The sequence below is a fragment of the Phasianus colchicus genome, chromosome 8 (assembly GCF_987193195.1).
Source record: "Phasianus colchicus chromosome 8, bPhaCol1.hap1.1, whole genome shotgun sequence".
Classification (NCBI taxonomy): Eukaryota; Metazoa; Chordata; class Aves; order Galliformes; family Phasianidae; genus Phasianus; species Phasianus colchicus.
The window spans coordinates 7,764,501-7,780,419 of NC_143443.1; the positions used below are offsets into that span (position 1 = coordinate 7,764,501).

At 36.3% G+C, this 15,919-nt stretch overlaps 1 protein-coding gene across 9 annotated transcripts in view; it reads right to left on the minus strand.

Annotated features, from left to right (window-relative positions):
• The window catches only part of CCSER2 (coiled-coil serine rich protein 2), a 160,424-nt gene that overhangs the window by 23,415 nt on the left and 121,090 nt on the right, over positions 1–15,919 (minus strand). For all 9 annotated transcript variants that reach the window (XM_090144818.1, XM_090144816.1, XM_090144815.1 and 6 more), the window contains 5 exons: positions 14,012–14,174; positions 13,186–13,381; positions 4,414–4,500; positions 3,361–3,447; positions 2,121–2,219 (listed from right to left, as the gene is read on the minus strand). In XM_090144818.1, coding sequence (XP_090000944.1) covers positions 2,121–2,219; positions 3,361–3,447; positions 4,414–4,500; positions 13,186–13,381; positions 14,012–14,174 — 632 coding nt within the window. The remainder of the gene's footprint in view (positions 1–2,120; positions 2,220–3,360; positions 3,448–4,413; positions 4,501–13,185; positions 13,382–14,011; positions 14,175–15,919) is intronic.

The following is a 15,919-nucleotide window of genomic DNA, read 5'->3' on the forward strand; positions in this document are numbered from 1 at the left end:
TACAAAAAGCTTATATGCCTCTAAGTTCTACATCTATTGCAAAAAATTCAATTATAATTTCATTTTTAAAAACATAGTCTATACAAAACCTTCATAGTTTCCATAAACATTAAGTACATCTGTGATTTAAATCATGTTTAGATGCAATGAACCTGTTTGTTTTTTTTTAAAACCAGCCTGCACCCTCACTGCAAGCCTATTATTTTAAAATGAACAAAATGTTAGAGCAAAAAAAATGTAAGACTCTTTCTTCTAGTGGGAATACGTTTTTGTCACCTGTCTCCTGCTATTTGTTTTTACTGTATTCATCCCTCAAGAAAATGCAGTCTTTTGTTTCTTCTTTCTACTGCAAGTGACACTGTCATTGAGTTCCAGATCAACAGTGACTTCGTGCCAAGGCTTGCTATATTTATACTGTATATTTAGCCAAAAGATAAAGAAACATTGTGCCCCAAACTCTGAGCTATGATTTATGAGTAACCTCCTGAAAAGCAGCTTATATTGAGTAAGTTTGTGCATACATGTATGTGTACATACACACACACCCCCAATCATGAACACAGCATGAGTTATGTTGTTTTTCTTTTAATTGATAAAGATATTCTCCTTTATAACCTGACAATTTCTGTATGGTAATGAAGTGTCTTTCTGAACAAAAGTATTGAACTTTGAAGATGACACATACTTCTATCTGACCAAAGAGATAATTGGGCCTAATGAATGCTCTTAGTTGAAATACTAACCTGCCTCTTCCATCCTCCATCTCCCGATATCTTGGTCTCAACAATTAATACTACAGATCGCTCAAATTAAAGCTTCTGCAGCTAGCAATTAACTTCTAATAGTTACTAATCTAATTCTGAATTTATACAGAAAATGAGATAAGGAAAAAAAGACCAAGGAAACAACAATAGCCACTAACTCAGCAACATTATCAGTATGGAAAAACATCACATACATGTCACATACATGAAACTAAATCTTGAGAAAAAACGAGCTCAAGAGCTCCAAAGGTACAGAAGAACAGAAACGAATGGGATGAGCATCAAGGACATTTCATGTGCTTAGTAGAAAAACAGAGGTGCCACAGGAAAAAAAGAGCCACTTAAGGTTATGTTCCCTTTACTCTGGGTTCTAATCACACAGATGGTTGGAAAGCATGGCCTCAATGGAAAAAAGATTCACAAGGAAGTGGTGAGCATGCCATATGGTTGCATTTCTATCTTAGCACTAGGTATTTAGAAGAATAGTTTTAGAGGGGTGGCAAGGCTGATTCATCTTAACTACAATTTGGTATCAAAAAACTTGGGGCAGGGTAAAAGGAAACTGAAGAGTCTAAACCATTTTTAGTCTTCTAAAGATGATTTTCAGGATTCTCTAGCTGAAGTAGGACCTGAAAGATCATAATCTGGAGACTACTTGCTGGCAAATGATAAAAGCCTTGTTCATCATTCAGAAAAAATTTCATGTTATTGTAAAATAACAAAAATGTTGTCTCCCCCCACTAACATTCCATCTCAAGTATTCTCTTACAGTCCTACTGAGAATGCAATAATTTTGTACATGGCAGCAAAAATTTTACACAACAACATTTGGGAACAAAGATGTCCTCTGTCAAACTGACATTCACCCAATAATTTTTTAGAATTCAACCAGTACTCTAAATGGTGATTATGAAAAAATCAAGTAACTTTCATTGTTGACATCTAGGGACTTAAGCTTAGAATACGCTGTTACTCTTCCTCAGATGCACACACAGGAATAATTAAACTTCAACGAATAAAAAAGATATGGATAACCAACTTCAAAATCAAGATAAGAAGATGTCTTAATGTGTGGTTAGATATACAGCTTGGGTTGAATATGACAAATGTTCAAAAGATGATTAAGGAGAGAATTCTGAAGTTTAATTACATATATTAAAATATATGTTTGTAATAATTTTTTTAAACATGATTAGGTCTGCAAAAGAATGTTTAAGCTAAGCACAGCAGTAAGGGCATACAAATAATAACACTAGTAAACAGCATACCTAATCTCTTAAGTATGACAAACTTGTGCATATGCACTAATTATAAAATTGAGGAATGAAACTCAAAGTCACAACAAGTTTTACTCACAGAACTCCTCCTCCAGGAAGTTTGTGTGAATTTATCAGCATACACGCACTTTGCCACTGTGGGTTTTTGGCTGTCCTTCTGGCAGTTACATCTACTGGCCTTAAACACCCCCCAAGAAAGAAAATGAAGAATTTATTAGAAAATAACTAATTAAGATTGTTGGAAAGCACCATTCAGACTCAGCACCTAATACCTTCTGGCAGTATTTTTTTTTTTTTTTTACTGTGTTTATTATGCACTGATAAAATGAAGTACCAGTCCCTGTGTTAATTTGCTTATCAAACTCCTCTGGATCATTTCTCTTTCTGAGGAAAGTACTTGAAAGATTTGTCATACATATGCATATGCACCTAAAAACAGTAATTGCACATATCTGCAATCAATCAAGATGAATGGCTACGTAACAGCACATACAAAATGTTTACTCAGCATATGCAAAGAGATGAAATTGAAACAACACTGTAGAGGTTTCTACTATTTAACAAAGGAAGTTACATGGCAACTATTACAAAATTGGCTATAAAATGAACAATTCATATCCCACGTCAGTCTTGCACATTCTGTGGTGTGAGTCTGTTTCACTATCAATAACTGAAAAAGTACGTGTAGGTATTTGAAAGTAATTATAAGAATACATTATCATTTGTCATGGAAAGCGCATGGACTGCACAGGAAATTGCAGGAAAAATTTACTCCCACTGAAGTTCACATGCCATGTTCTTAGAAAGGCCAAAATACACTTACATGGGATCATACCCACCCTCCCTCCCTCCATGATACTCCTCCATGTTTTTGGTTGAGACTGGCTTGAGACAATCAGTTTGAAGTGAATTTAAAAAGCAATTTATCTTAAGTAACCTTAGTGAATGGCCTGAAAATATGCAACTACTTTGCAGTGGACTAGTTTGACAGAAGCCAATGCAGATATACACAGGGCAAAATCCTGTTCTAGACTAGTTTTGGAGTAAAAAGTGAATAGCCATATAATACTTCTGCTTAAGAATGTGTGCTCGTCTGAAACTCATCTGTAAGTATCCCTGGTTTCACAGAGCAACAGCTTGTATTTATTTGCTCAATATTAAAAAAAATACAAATCATGACTGGCCTCCTGAAAGACCCCCCAGAAAAGGGTAAAAATTACAAGATTATCCCTCTTAAAGCCTTCATAAGAAATATCTATTCACTTTGCACTCTGCAGTGCTTGCTTGGTATTCTGTTAAGCATTAAAAATTATACTTACAAGTTGATGCTCTAATTGGTTGATTGTTTCATCCTTTTTCTTCAGTTCATCTTTAAGCTGTCTGATCTCATTCAGTAAGTCTTCCGTCTACAAAAAACATTAGGCAATGTGAGTTTTCCCCTAATGGCCACAATCTAAATCAACAACTCTATAGGATATACAGCAGATACAGCAGATATATATCTATATACAGTACAAATATACTACATCAGAGGTTCACAAAGCCCTAGCAGAAACATTAGCACAATCCTTCATCTTATTTGCATGGTGAGATGTGATGAAGAGTACACCTGATGAACAAAGAAACTTGAAGTCTCTTTTAAAAAAAAAAGTTTAGCCAACACACAAGCTGCAAATTTAGTGCAAATCATCTGCAGTTTTGATGTTTTGATGCAGACTCATCTGTTGTATGAGAAGGTAGTATCACAGAGAAAAAAACCCTAACCATCAAATACTATCTCTAGTGGTACTTGCATTAGTAGTATTAGATCATCTAAGGAACCTGGAATATAAGCCAACAGAAAATCAAAGTACATAAATAATTATAGTATTATCCTTCAAAGGGAACTTGGCCTTTTCAAACTTTAACAGATAACAAATAGTGAGAAAAATCTTTCAGATGTTACTCTAAAGCTGATAATTCCCACGACTGCTACTAACACAGAAAAGCAACATTATTTTAACTACCTAACTGTACTGCCATTAGTAAATATTTTAGAAGGTCGAATACACCACTTAAACACTTAAATAAACCACTTAAAGAAAACTCATATGATCTATACATATGCTCAAGGAGGTTGTGGATGCCCCATCCCTGCAGGCATTCAAGGCCAGGCTGGATGTGGCTCTGGGCAGCCTGGGCTGGTGGTTGGCTACCCTGCACATAGCAGGGGGGTTGAAACTCGATGATCATTGTGGTTCTTTTCAACCCAGGCCATTCTATGATACACACGTATCTGGTAGGTTTTAATAGATATAAGAAGCACTACTTCATAAGACAAATACAAACAAATTTGTATCCCTTGTTCTGAAGAGTAAATCAGCACCATTTACCTTGAAATAAGTTGACTCAGGTTCTTGTGGTTCTGGACTTGATGGTATCGAAAGTGAGATGTCCTGGAGCGACACATTCTCATCATTCTGACAGAGAACAAGAACAAACTGTTAAAATATTTGCTTAAATAACCCCTTTTCAAAGATATAAATACATCATCTCTTTGAAAAGCCTGTTACAGCATCTGAAGTCCCTCCCTATCAATTCTCCTATTTTCCTTTCTCTGATATAGAAGCCTGCCTTGTAGCAGTACATGTATACTGCCCAAATAAGAGCCATGAACAACTTCTCACGAAGTAGCTGCAGCTATGTCAAAACATTGATTTTGTGCAAAAAAATTGGCCGTTGTGTTTAAATGCTTTACATCAGGATGGAATAGTGATACTAGGCCATTTTAAAAGCTTCATTTCCTTTGGTATCCTTTCAAATATGTCTAAGTAACATCAAAATATGCAGCCAAAATACTTCATCTAAATGTTCTTCATTAAAGGAGTAAAATTTACTGCTATGCAAGCAAATACAAAATTATTTCACAGTCATAAGAACTAAATAATTACAAATACTAGAAGTATGAAAAAGCACTCTTTTCTCTTCTAGTTCTGAAACTAATCACAATAAGGAGAAATGGGAAAACCAGCAATGATATCAAAGGATAATTTTACTTGGATAAATTGTGAAGCATTTACACTAAGAGTGCATCTACAGGAAATACAACACATAGATGAGCATGTCTCAAAACCTGTCTGAAACCACTGCAAGTCTGAGCCAGCAAGACCACCCTCAAAAATCACCAAAACAGAACTGCAGCTCAAATACTAAAAATCAACTGTGAGGAAAAAAAGATAGTCCTATTTATGCCCTTTATGGCATATGTTTCAGCTGTCCAACTTGCAGTTTAATTCAATCCACAAGCAGCTGCATGCCCCTGGGCAGACCACCAGCAGGTGACAGACTGATGAAGCAGTAATTTGCAACATACAGTTCTACAGCACTTTGAAATATTTTGAATTATTTTGCACAGTAATATATTAAAGAACCTTACTTCAACCCAAACTTCTCTAAAATGCTAAATTAAGGGAGCAACAATAAAAAACTTTGATGAAATTTGTTGACTTTAAATAACTACTTAAACTACTAAACACAGAAAAAAATGTAACGGTGTCACAGTTGTAACTGTGAAGGATTAATTATGGGAAGGGGAAGATATAAAGCAAAATAAATGTACAAAGTAGCCTGCACAGCATTTAAAGCTCTACGGCTGGTATTTGTAGGATACTGATACAATGCACAAAACCTGACAAATAGAATGTCCTACAGCAGCAGATTGTAACCCCAATGCAAAGAGCATAAGTCACACATTTTCTGGCAGTTCAAGCAATCACACCCTACACTGCACCTGATACTCAGCAGCAAAGCAAGAGCCAAGTCCATCTGCACTAATTCCCTTACCACTGTTCTAATCATCTTGTTACATATCACAGACCCAGTGCATCTGGGAAAGAACAAATCTAACACTATCACTGTGTACCCCATTGTGAACATATATTGCACTAATCTGTGCAGATCTCCTTGTTTTGCTTTCTCACTTGTATTGCAAAAACAAGGAGAAAGAAAACTATGAATCAGAAAGCTATCCATGTACCATGAAAAAGGCAGTAGTTAAAACAAAGAAGAATGAGCAAAACAGTGTAACTGGTTTCATGCAAGTTACTTTTGGTTGCCTAGAAATCATTCACTAAGACATCAACTTTGGAAAACTTGGAGAGAACATATCACTTCAAACCCTAGGTTTGTGATGAACTTAAAAACCTTATCACCTTGCAGGTACCTATAAAAAACTTCCAAGCTGTTGCTTCTAACCCAACTTGATGTTTGTTTGATTCCGTGTTGCTTTTGGTTTTGTTTGTTCAGCATTGTTTTGTGTTTTTGTTTTTGTTTGTTTTTTTTACAATAGTAGAATACATAATTCAGAATACCATGAATTTGCATTAAGAACAGTTGAACTAATCTTATTTGTGCCAAATATGGACAACGAATGCAAAAACAGCAAAACAGCAACTCAAGATGGCTTATTAAGCATATCAAAATCAAATACTTACCAAGCACACTGACAAATAAGCTACAACTGAAAACAAGCAATGATAAAACGATTTCCTTAGCAGAAGACTGCTTTTGTGAAACAACAGCATTAGAAAGAAAAGAAACAGCAATGTTTATTACTATTTCCCAGATTTAAGGCTGCAATACTAACTAAAAAAAAAATAAAAAAAATAATCAAACTATACATTCTAACTTTCTTGTTACAGTTATAATTAAACATTACTTCCACTGGGGGCATGAGACTAAGGCTGTAGATGTTGACACATATTTAGCCTTTTTATTTATTATTAAATATTTATTATATTTATTTTATTTAGCATTTTAGTCTTTAGCTAGAGATTCACTTTTATAACCTCAAATACGTATCAATATATTTAATCAAGTTGGTTCTCAAGCAACAATCAAGCAATTGACAATCAATGCACTGTCAGATTACACCTTTTGCTTGATGTTCCATCAGCAATCTATTTGAATCTACAGTGATTTCCAGTTCAGTCACATTTACCAGAAATTTCTCACTCTGTTTCAGTCAACAGCACCCACTGCAGCATGTGCCCAGCTTTGTGTGGTCCCTGTGTAACAAACTGGGGGTAATCACAAGCTTTGAGAAGTGTCTAAAAGTGGCTTACAGAATTAGAGCAAGTCTGAGGCTGAAAACTTACAAAATAGAACAGCAAGATTTAGAAAATCATCCAAACTTATTAACAACTACTTAAAGGAAACAGGTTGAGGGAGTGGGAAAAAAAACCCACACAAATTCCCTAAAATCACTGAGCATCCAAAACAAAGTTGGTCCTGAAAAAAATTACCCCTGATTTTTTGAATACTGATGTCAACAGATGTTACAGCATTCCTACAACATCTGTAACATGTTAGTATTTCTCTGCACTATCTGCCTTTCAGGTTTTTTTTCAGCTAAAATGTACATGTAAGATCACACGTAGAACCCCTAGAACAGAAGAGAGAAGGGTATTCTTTCAGAAGACAACTCCTACACTGACTCACAGAAAAATAAGCTCAAACCTTAAAGGCCATAGTTGCTTTCATTACACTGACATATTTTGGATTCTTTTAAGAAGTAAACTCTATTCATTAGAAGCAAATTAATTTTCAGTAATTATCTTGTGGTTCCTTACAAATGTAAGCTGTGTTTTCAACATGCAGGATTTAAAAAAAATATACTGCCAATAACATAATTTCAAGTAGAGAATTTTTTGAGCATTTTAACAGCTACAGCTCATGAAGAAGCTGAAAAATAGCAAAGTTTTCAAGGCTTTTAAGGCCTTTGATTCTCAAGCAGATGACAGGAAAAATCCAAGTTTTCTGTGCTAGAAAAAGGTCACTTGAGTAGCTTCAGTTGCTGGTTCAGCATTGTTGTAAATAAGCCAACAGAAAACTGGGTTCATCAAGTAGAGGGTGCTATGCGCTTGCTTACCACTTGACATTTTCACGTGCATTTGACTTTGGTTTCATTGAAACATCACCAGGAACATCACAGTTTCAATTGTCTATCACCAAACACTGTTACAACAGCTAGTAACCAACAGTTCAAAGCTACAATATGCCATTTTTAATTGCTGTGTTGCCTATTTCTTTAGCTCCTTGTTTTTAAGAACTTTAGTAAAAATCAGGGCTAGATAACAAGAACAAACAATATCTACCTAACTAAACACATCTCCATAGCACTACGCTTCTCCTTTCTCTTAAGTGCATTCCTACTGCACATGTCATCAGTAGCCTGAACCCTTATTTCAAGTTCCACAATTTAGCACCAGTTAGTTAACTAAGTGGGTCAGTGAGGTAGCATTTAGCTCAGACAGCACACAGGAACAACCAGCTGGCTGGTTGTAGACAGATCCACCCACCATCCCCTTTCCGGTACTAGCAAGCACCTGCACTAAGCTGTGCTCTGTCCACAGAGAATTCCATGCATGCAGGAGATGGTGGCAGGCAAATCCCCAACTAGAAACTGTGATTAGGGAAATACGCTGCTTCTGAAGTTTTCTAGGAGTCTAAGCAGATAATACACTTGCCTTCATCTCGTGTTTTACTGGCCAAATTCAAAAAGATTACGAAGGATTATTTACAGAACTGGGCTTGTGAATTCCCATCAGTAGTTGTGCAGAGTTACAGAGTATGATGCATCTGAACCACATCAACAAACTCCCTACCCAGCTAATGTGAAATATCCTATAATGCCCAAAACCGCAGCAGCACTTACTTCAAGACAGACTCCTAATCACTGAGTAAGGCACAGCTCTGAACTGATTAAGCTGATCTATTAGCCTCAGCCACATTATTCTGTAGTCTGTTCAGACCTTGTCAACATAGGGACACACATTTTATCTTCCTCAGCACAACAACTTCCACTTTGTTTTCACTGTCAAAATTTACTTCTCATGTTGGCTGCACAGTAAAACAATTATTTATTTTATAATTACACACATTCTGCTCTATCTTATTTACTCTCTTGTTGGTTACTGATTCTCCCAGGCTTCTAATTTATTCTAATTTATTTCATTTCTGACTCATCATTCTCTTTTGGTAGTTCCTCTTTAAATGTCACTTGATTCCTTCAAATCACTGAGCTCAAGTCACTGTGTTTCATTAAAACTACTGACAGTCTAACCATCCAGTATTAGTCAGCTTATCGATCACCTTTTTACTGCACTTAATCACACTGCAGAGTAATTGAATACTTCAAGTTAATTCAGGCTCTAGAACTCACCTTCCCTTACTTTCTCAAACCTCAGCTCCCCATATTCATTTTTTTGTTTTAATTCAGTTCCCGCTGTGATTAAATAAAAGGTCCTGACTATCTATTTCTTCTGTCAGTGCTTCCATCGTGGATCAGAAAGAGCAAGGAAACTGCATTTGTAATGCTGCATTTTGTGCTGTATTCAAAATAGAGCAGATTCCTATTGGTACTTGTTCTTCTACAGAGCACTAACTTCAAACTAAGTTTTCCAGTATAAACCAAGACCTTATTCTGTTAATGCCATTAGTCCTCCATTTTCCACTGAAGCAAAAAGTAATGATTTCAGAGGAAAGTTAGCAGATGAGCATTTGGACAGATCCTATCAGATTCACTTGCCAGCTGGAAAAATGTGCTATGTAATACAGATGGTGCACTCTGAAACTAATTTGTGTGAAAAGTTTCTGCATATATAACAAGACATTCTCAAGTAATTGTACATTTCTGTTCTACTGTTATTACTAATGACTAGACATGATTAAGTTCCTTTTACATTAGCAACAAGAGGTTGCAGGAGTATGTAACAGCTAATCACCACCCATTCCTAATATACAGCACAACCCTACAGCAATAAAAGGCAGATATTACCAGTGTCCCACATCATTGGTTTGTTTTTTTCCCCTCCTATCACTTAGTTTACAGTTTCAAAACACACAAAACCAGAAGACAAACAATGACAGGCTCCAGAACATTCTGCAGTTCCCCTGCTGGGAAGTAACAGGGAAATAATAACCATGTTCCTATGACAGTAGCATCTTACAGCTAGGAATTTACTTCAGAAAACAGCCAAAGCATAGCAAAATATTAACTACTGGTTTCCTCCTCTAGATGAAGCAAAATCCATTACAATTCTTAACTCCATCTGAAGATGGTTTTAAACTGCTGTGGAAGATCCAGTGTGTAATATAAGGTGAGTTACTACACAGTATTTTAACAGAGGAAGGTTTTATTTCACGAGCTTTTTAAATTACACAATGTAAGACTGCATTTAAAGCTGACATTCAGAAGTGCCCACGTTAGTAAAAGTTACTGAAATCTTGATTAAAATTTAATATCTCACTACAACCACTGAGCAGTCACACGTGCAGTTCAGAGGTCACTATATTCCTAAGTGCAACTTCCAATTAAAAAAAAAAGTTAAAGGTTCATCCAGAAAGAGTGCACTCAGTTGCTGACTTAAATACACAACCGTCAAATCCAGCCTACGTTAATCAGTGAGACAAACTCTCTCATGGTTAAGAAGAAAAACAAAACAATCACCACAGCTACAAGTTATACACAACAAAGAGAAGCCTTTGTATTTATTTTATCAATTAAATCTGTAACAGTCTTGTCTTCAGGACTACTGTGACAGAGGAAAATATTTGACAGATCTCATCAGAATCAAAGAGAAGAACACAACAATGATGTACTTTAAAGGAACTCAAGTGACTTAAGGGTTTAATCCCTCAGCAAAAAAATACTGGCACACTTGGATATTTTACATCAGACTTCCTTTCTCCATTCACACTTGCTCATAAAGTTGAAACATTCATATCTGACATAATACAACAAATGTGTTTGAAAAACAGAATTTCTTTTCCATTAATGAAAGCTATGTTGAAAAGAAACATTTTCAAGAAGCCTTCACACTTCATGTTTTAGTCCTCCTTAAAATATAAGGTAAGACAAGGGGGGGGCATCACTGCTGCTGTTTCTGAGAGGAATTACTACAGAGGATGGCACACAAATGAAGTACCTTAGTCATTATTTAAGAGGCTTTAAGTTCTGGATGTCACTTACTACTAGTCACTGACTGCTTACAATAGAAAGTTAGGGATTCAGTTAAGTCTTATGTAGGAACACGTGCCAGCAGCTCAACATCTTCCTGCAAATAATTAAACTGCATTTAGTGCAAGAAGGTACATAAGTTGATATAATATTACTGCAAAATTAAAGAAGTTCACAATTAACACAGTAAAGATTTCCAAAAAATCTGCATAAGATAAACCCTGCAATCCATACTTCAGTGTTTTGAGATAGAATGATAGCAGTATGTAAAAAGCAAGCAGACAGCATGTGAACTGCTGGCACTGCTATCCTGGTCACAAAGAGTTCAGACAAGGCTCGACTACTTTAACTCCTTATTCTTGCAGGCAGAATGCTGAACACAACGTGAAACCATGCTGATGCAGCTCCGTTATTTAAAGATACTCTAAATGTGGCAATATGAACTACAGTCACAGCAATGAATCCAGAACAGCACATCAAATCTCCTCAAGAGCTTCTTAGGTATACGCTTGTTACACACGATGCTCTGTAGTATGGCATACCACAGGTTATCACTTGTATTTGAAGTTTGTTATACAACTGTAAGAAAAAAAACTTCTCACACCTGAGATCTGAATACAGCTCTACTCCCACCCTCATTAAAAACATTCCTAAAATCATAAATCTAGAAATGTAACATTTGCACATTTCATAGCATAGATGGCACATCTAAGAACTTTTGCTTCCTTTACTAAAGCTTGCACTTGAGAGGAGCTCTGACTTCATCTTGCTTTTTCCATACACCACAAGATTGCCACATGATCCAAACTGAGTTCTAGCCCTTGTTCAGAGCTCAGTTTGAAAAAATTACACAAACGTTATTCATAATCAAGGGGGAAAAATATGTACAGTTTTTAGTGCTGTTATTGCAAAACTAACTTCTACAGCAACAGTGGTAGAAACCAAACTTTTGGCAAAAGCAGCAGCAGATCGTTAAAATGTACAAATTAGGAATAACTAATTCCTAAGTTTGTTTTTGTTTTTAAACAAGATGACTTCTGTTACTTTACTGAGAGCCTATTATAAATTATACCAAGAGACTTCAGATACAGTACTCTGCAAAGCCCCACGCTATTTGGCTCTAACTTGCACACCTTTACACACTGAACTTCAAGCACATATCGTTTGCCTAGTTGTTTCATTATCCTTGTGTTAAAGGCATTAAGAGCTCTAAGAAGTCCTCTGTTATCTCGCATAGTCATCACAAGCTTGAGGCTGTTGGAAAGCACAGCCTCTGCTGCCTGCTGCTCAGACACAAGGCCCTAAAGAACACATCCTCCCTAACACTGTTATTTTTTGTACAATTGTATCCTCATTCCCTCACTGGAAAAACATCTCTAGCATTCCTGGTTACCATGGGAAGCAAATGCTCACATTTCTCAAAGGCAGAGTCACAACCTCCCATTAGCCTCAGGACTGAGCTGCTTTTTGTTTTGTTGTGTTTTACTTTTAAGGCACAAATTTGTTTTCGTTATATTATGCTGTTAAAAGAAAAACTGCAATAAACAAAGAAAATATCACACATTCTTCAGTGCTAACAGGTAAACGGGTCCAAAAGATTCCCAGTTTGTCAAGCAGAGGTGAAATGAAAAAGCTCTAAAAATTTATGACAACACATAAGTAAGGTTAAGTTCCAGTACTTCCAGTAGAGCTGACCCAGCAGGACTTGCAGAGCTTCCTGCTCAAACAGCAATGATTAAAAGAGTGAAGAACACAAAGCTTTTTTTTTTTAATGATTATTATTAAAAGAAAAAGCTACTACCATTGAACAAATTTGCATTCAGCAAGTCAATATGATTGATTTTTATTTTTTTACTCCTCGCTTTTTACGATCTTATTAAATAAAAGACTGTCTTCATATCTACTGATTAATTTCCCATTATTTCCACAGAGAAGCAGAATACCAATATGTAATATTTTTGTATTCAGTGAAGTGCTGAAATGGCAGAAAAGTGCTACTTTAAATAGCAATGAAAAGTGTATGCTTTCTTAAACACTGTAAAATCAATGTGTGCAGAAAATGGCTGTCTAATAGGACCAGCTGACCAGCCCATCTGGCCCATTTTCCAATATACATATTGGCTTTCATTCCATTTAAGCAGCTCACCTGGTGCAGTAATCTCTTCAGTTTCAATAACTGAGTTTTCACAGCTGTGCAGTCTTGGACCATGTGCCGAAGTGTCATCTCATCAAGCATCACAGTATTCTCTGGTAAGCTCACCAGCTGTCTAGGAGCCTGGTAAAAATTTGGTGTGCCATAGCTTTCAAAGTGACCAACAGAAGACTCTAGGTAGTTTGATTCCCTGATAAAAATAAACACATGTCTATTTATACATATATTTATATATAGATGTACACACACACACAGAGGACTGACAAACTAGAGCTAGGGAGCATTTAGCAACACAAACTTATGTAACATGGGCTATATTTATGTGCTGTGGTATACAGATGAAAAAAAGAAACAGAAAATGCCAGTGCTTTTTCACTTTCCTTCCCACTTGCATAAATCTCTCACAGGCTAACTACTACAGGACTCTAAAACCACTTGGCTCATCACTATTTCTGTAAGTTCATTCACGCAAGCTAGCCTATAAGATCTATAGAACTAAATTTATTTAGAAAAATTAAGTAAAAAACTGCCCACACTTAAAACATGAAATTAACACTAATTAATTTTCCCATGGAATAGATATGGCAATTTAAACAAGCATTTACAGTATCCTATGAAGACAAATAACAAACGACACTTCCAAGTAGGTTCCAGCTCAAGCTAAAACATTCTGATTTCAGTTACCTGAGTTTCACAAAGAAATCGTTACAAGTGCACCCACTTCAGCACGCCATTCACAGACACTACCCACTATCACTTGATATTCTTTAGTGACAAAAGAGATTTTTCAGAACAGGAGGAGAAATGAGAAGTCCTTTACCTGTTCAAATCATTTTTACCATGAATATAGTGCTCAGTGTGACCAAGATGATAGTGATCTTGTGCATTCCACCGCTGCTGTGGTGCTCTTTTCCAGAATCCTTCCTGATGTTGCCTAGCATTTCTGTCTTGTCTATCATAACGGCTCATATTTTCACATTCATCTACAGGGAAAAGAAATTAGAAAAATATATAGAATTCATTTTCCAGATCATGTAAATAAAATGCTTACTATCTGCTGATAGCAGATGCAGCAGTTTTTTCCCCCCCTCCCAAACCAGTCAAAAGCACTTTTAGAACAGCCAAGCAGTCCTCTGTATGAGGTCAGGATTTTACTAGCATACAAAACTTTTTAAAAGAATAAGAGTAACCTGTGGCAGAATCAGAGGTCAGCCTTTAAAGAAGAGTCTTTAAAGAGTCTAAGAATATCATTTGAAGGAGATAGGGCTATAGGAATGGGAAAACATATTCAAATAATATGAGGGAACATATTCCTCTCTTATAGACAGTATCTTCAGGTTTTTAAGAAGTTAGAACAACTGACAAACAGAAATATGGCTATTTTAGAAAAAGGTCAGTGCTTTGTTACAGAACAAAACAACTACTTAATATGTTTACGTATCTCATTCTAGACACTCCTGTTTCAACTTGAGAGAATTTTAAACTTTAGTTACCAGGACAATAAGCACAATTTAAAACAAGCAAACCAAATCATCTCTTGAAAACATTAACTTCTGCAAAGCAAAGGAAAATCCACAAACTTCTGAAGTGAACAAATGCTGCATTTGGCAACAGCTCGTAAGCCACGAGAAACAAAGCCAAAACAAACGCTGTCCGTGCCGTCAGGCACAGCGAAGAGTCCTGAACCGCTCTCCTGCCATTACACTCTCTCTCTCACTTACCCAACGAGCTTCTCCTCACATTGTCAGTCCTTTGCTAGAAGAATCATTCTACACAAGAGGACATTGTTCTGCTCGGCTGCCTACTCAGCCATAGCCGCGCGAGACGCTCATAAACAGGCCTTCCTTCCTGCTGCGCTCCCAGCCTGCGTCTTGGTGGGAAGGGAGCCCAGTTCTACCCTGTGATTTAAGGCTGCCATCCTCACACACTGCATACTTGTTGAACTAGAACGGCTGCTATAAATAGTGTCCGAGCAGCATCCTGGACTCCAAAATGAAACAAGGGGAGTTTCTGTTGACCTGGGAAGTCTAAGAGGCTGACGTCACTGTAGCTGCACAAAAGTATGGAAAAGGGGTCAGCAAGAAGTGCTGCCAAACAAAACAAACGCTCATATCGTACCATTCAGTCTTTTTGTTTGTTCTGTTTGTTTTTTACATCAACTAGTTCAATAACCAAGATTTAGGTAATAAAGTAACTTGTACACTTAAAATAACAGAATATTTGTTTTCCTTCAGAGGCATCCTTCTACAGATTGCACTGCAGGAAAGTCCAAATGGGTCAAAGCAAAATAACCTTCCAGTAACTTATTACAATCTTACAATTTTTCTGCTTTGAAAAACAAATTAGGACATTAAATAAAAACATAAGAATATTAACAGTGAATAAAATTCACTTTTTCAGTAGTCCTATTTACTGAAGGGAAAGCATGAGATGAATCTTTAGTGAAGAAGCAATTATGGCACAGATATCCAATTTATTCCACAGTAATTTCACTTCAAAAAATTGCAAAAATGTAATAATTAACTAGTATTGATCGCAAACACTACTTTCTTCACCAGAACCACTGACTTAGCCCAGATTGCTGTAGTTACACGATATATACCAGCTACATGAACACCACTGACACTTGAATAGCAATGTGAGTATAGATTTATTATATTGATGCAATTAAGAAAGCAGTGAAATAAAAACAGTGTATCATCTGTCTTTAGATTGAATGGCAAATTAA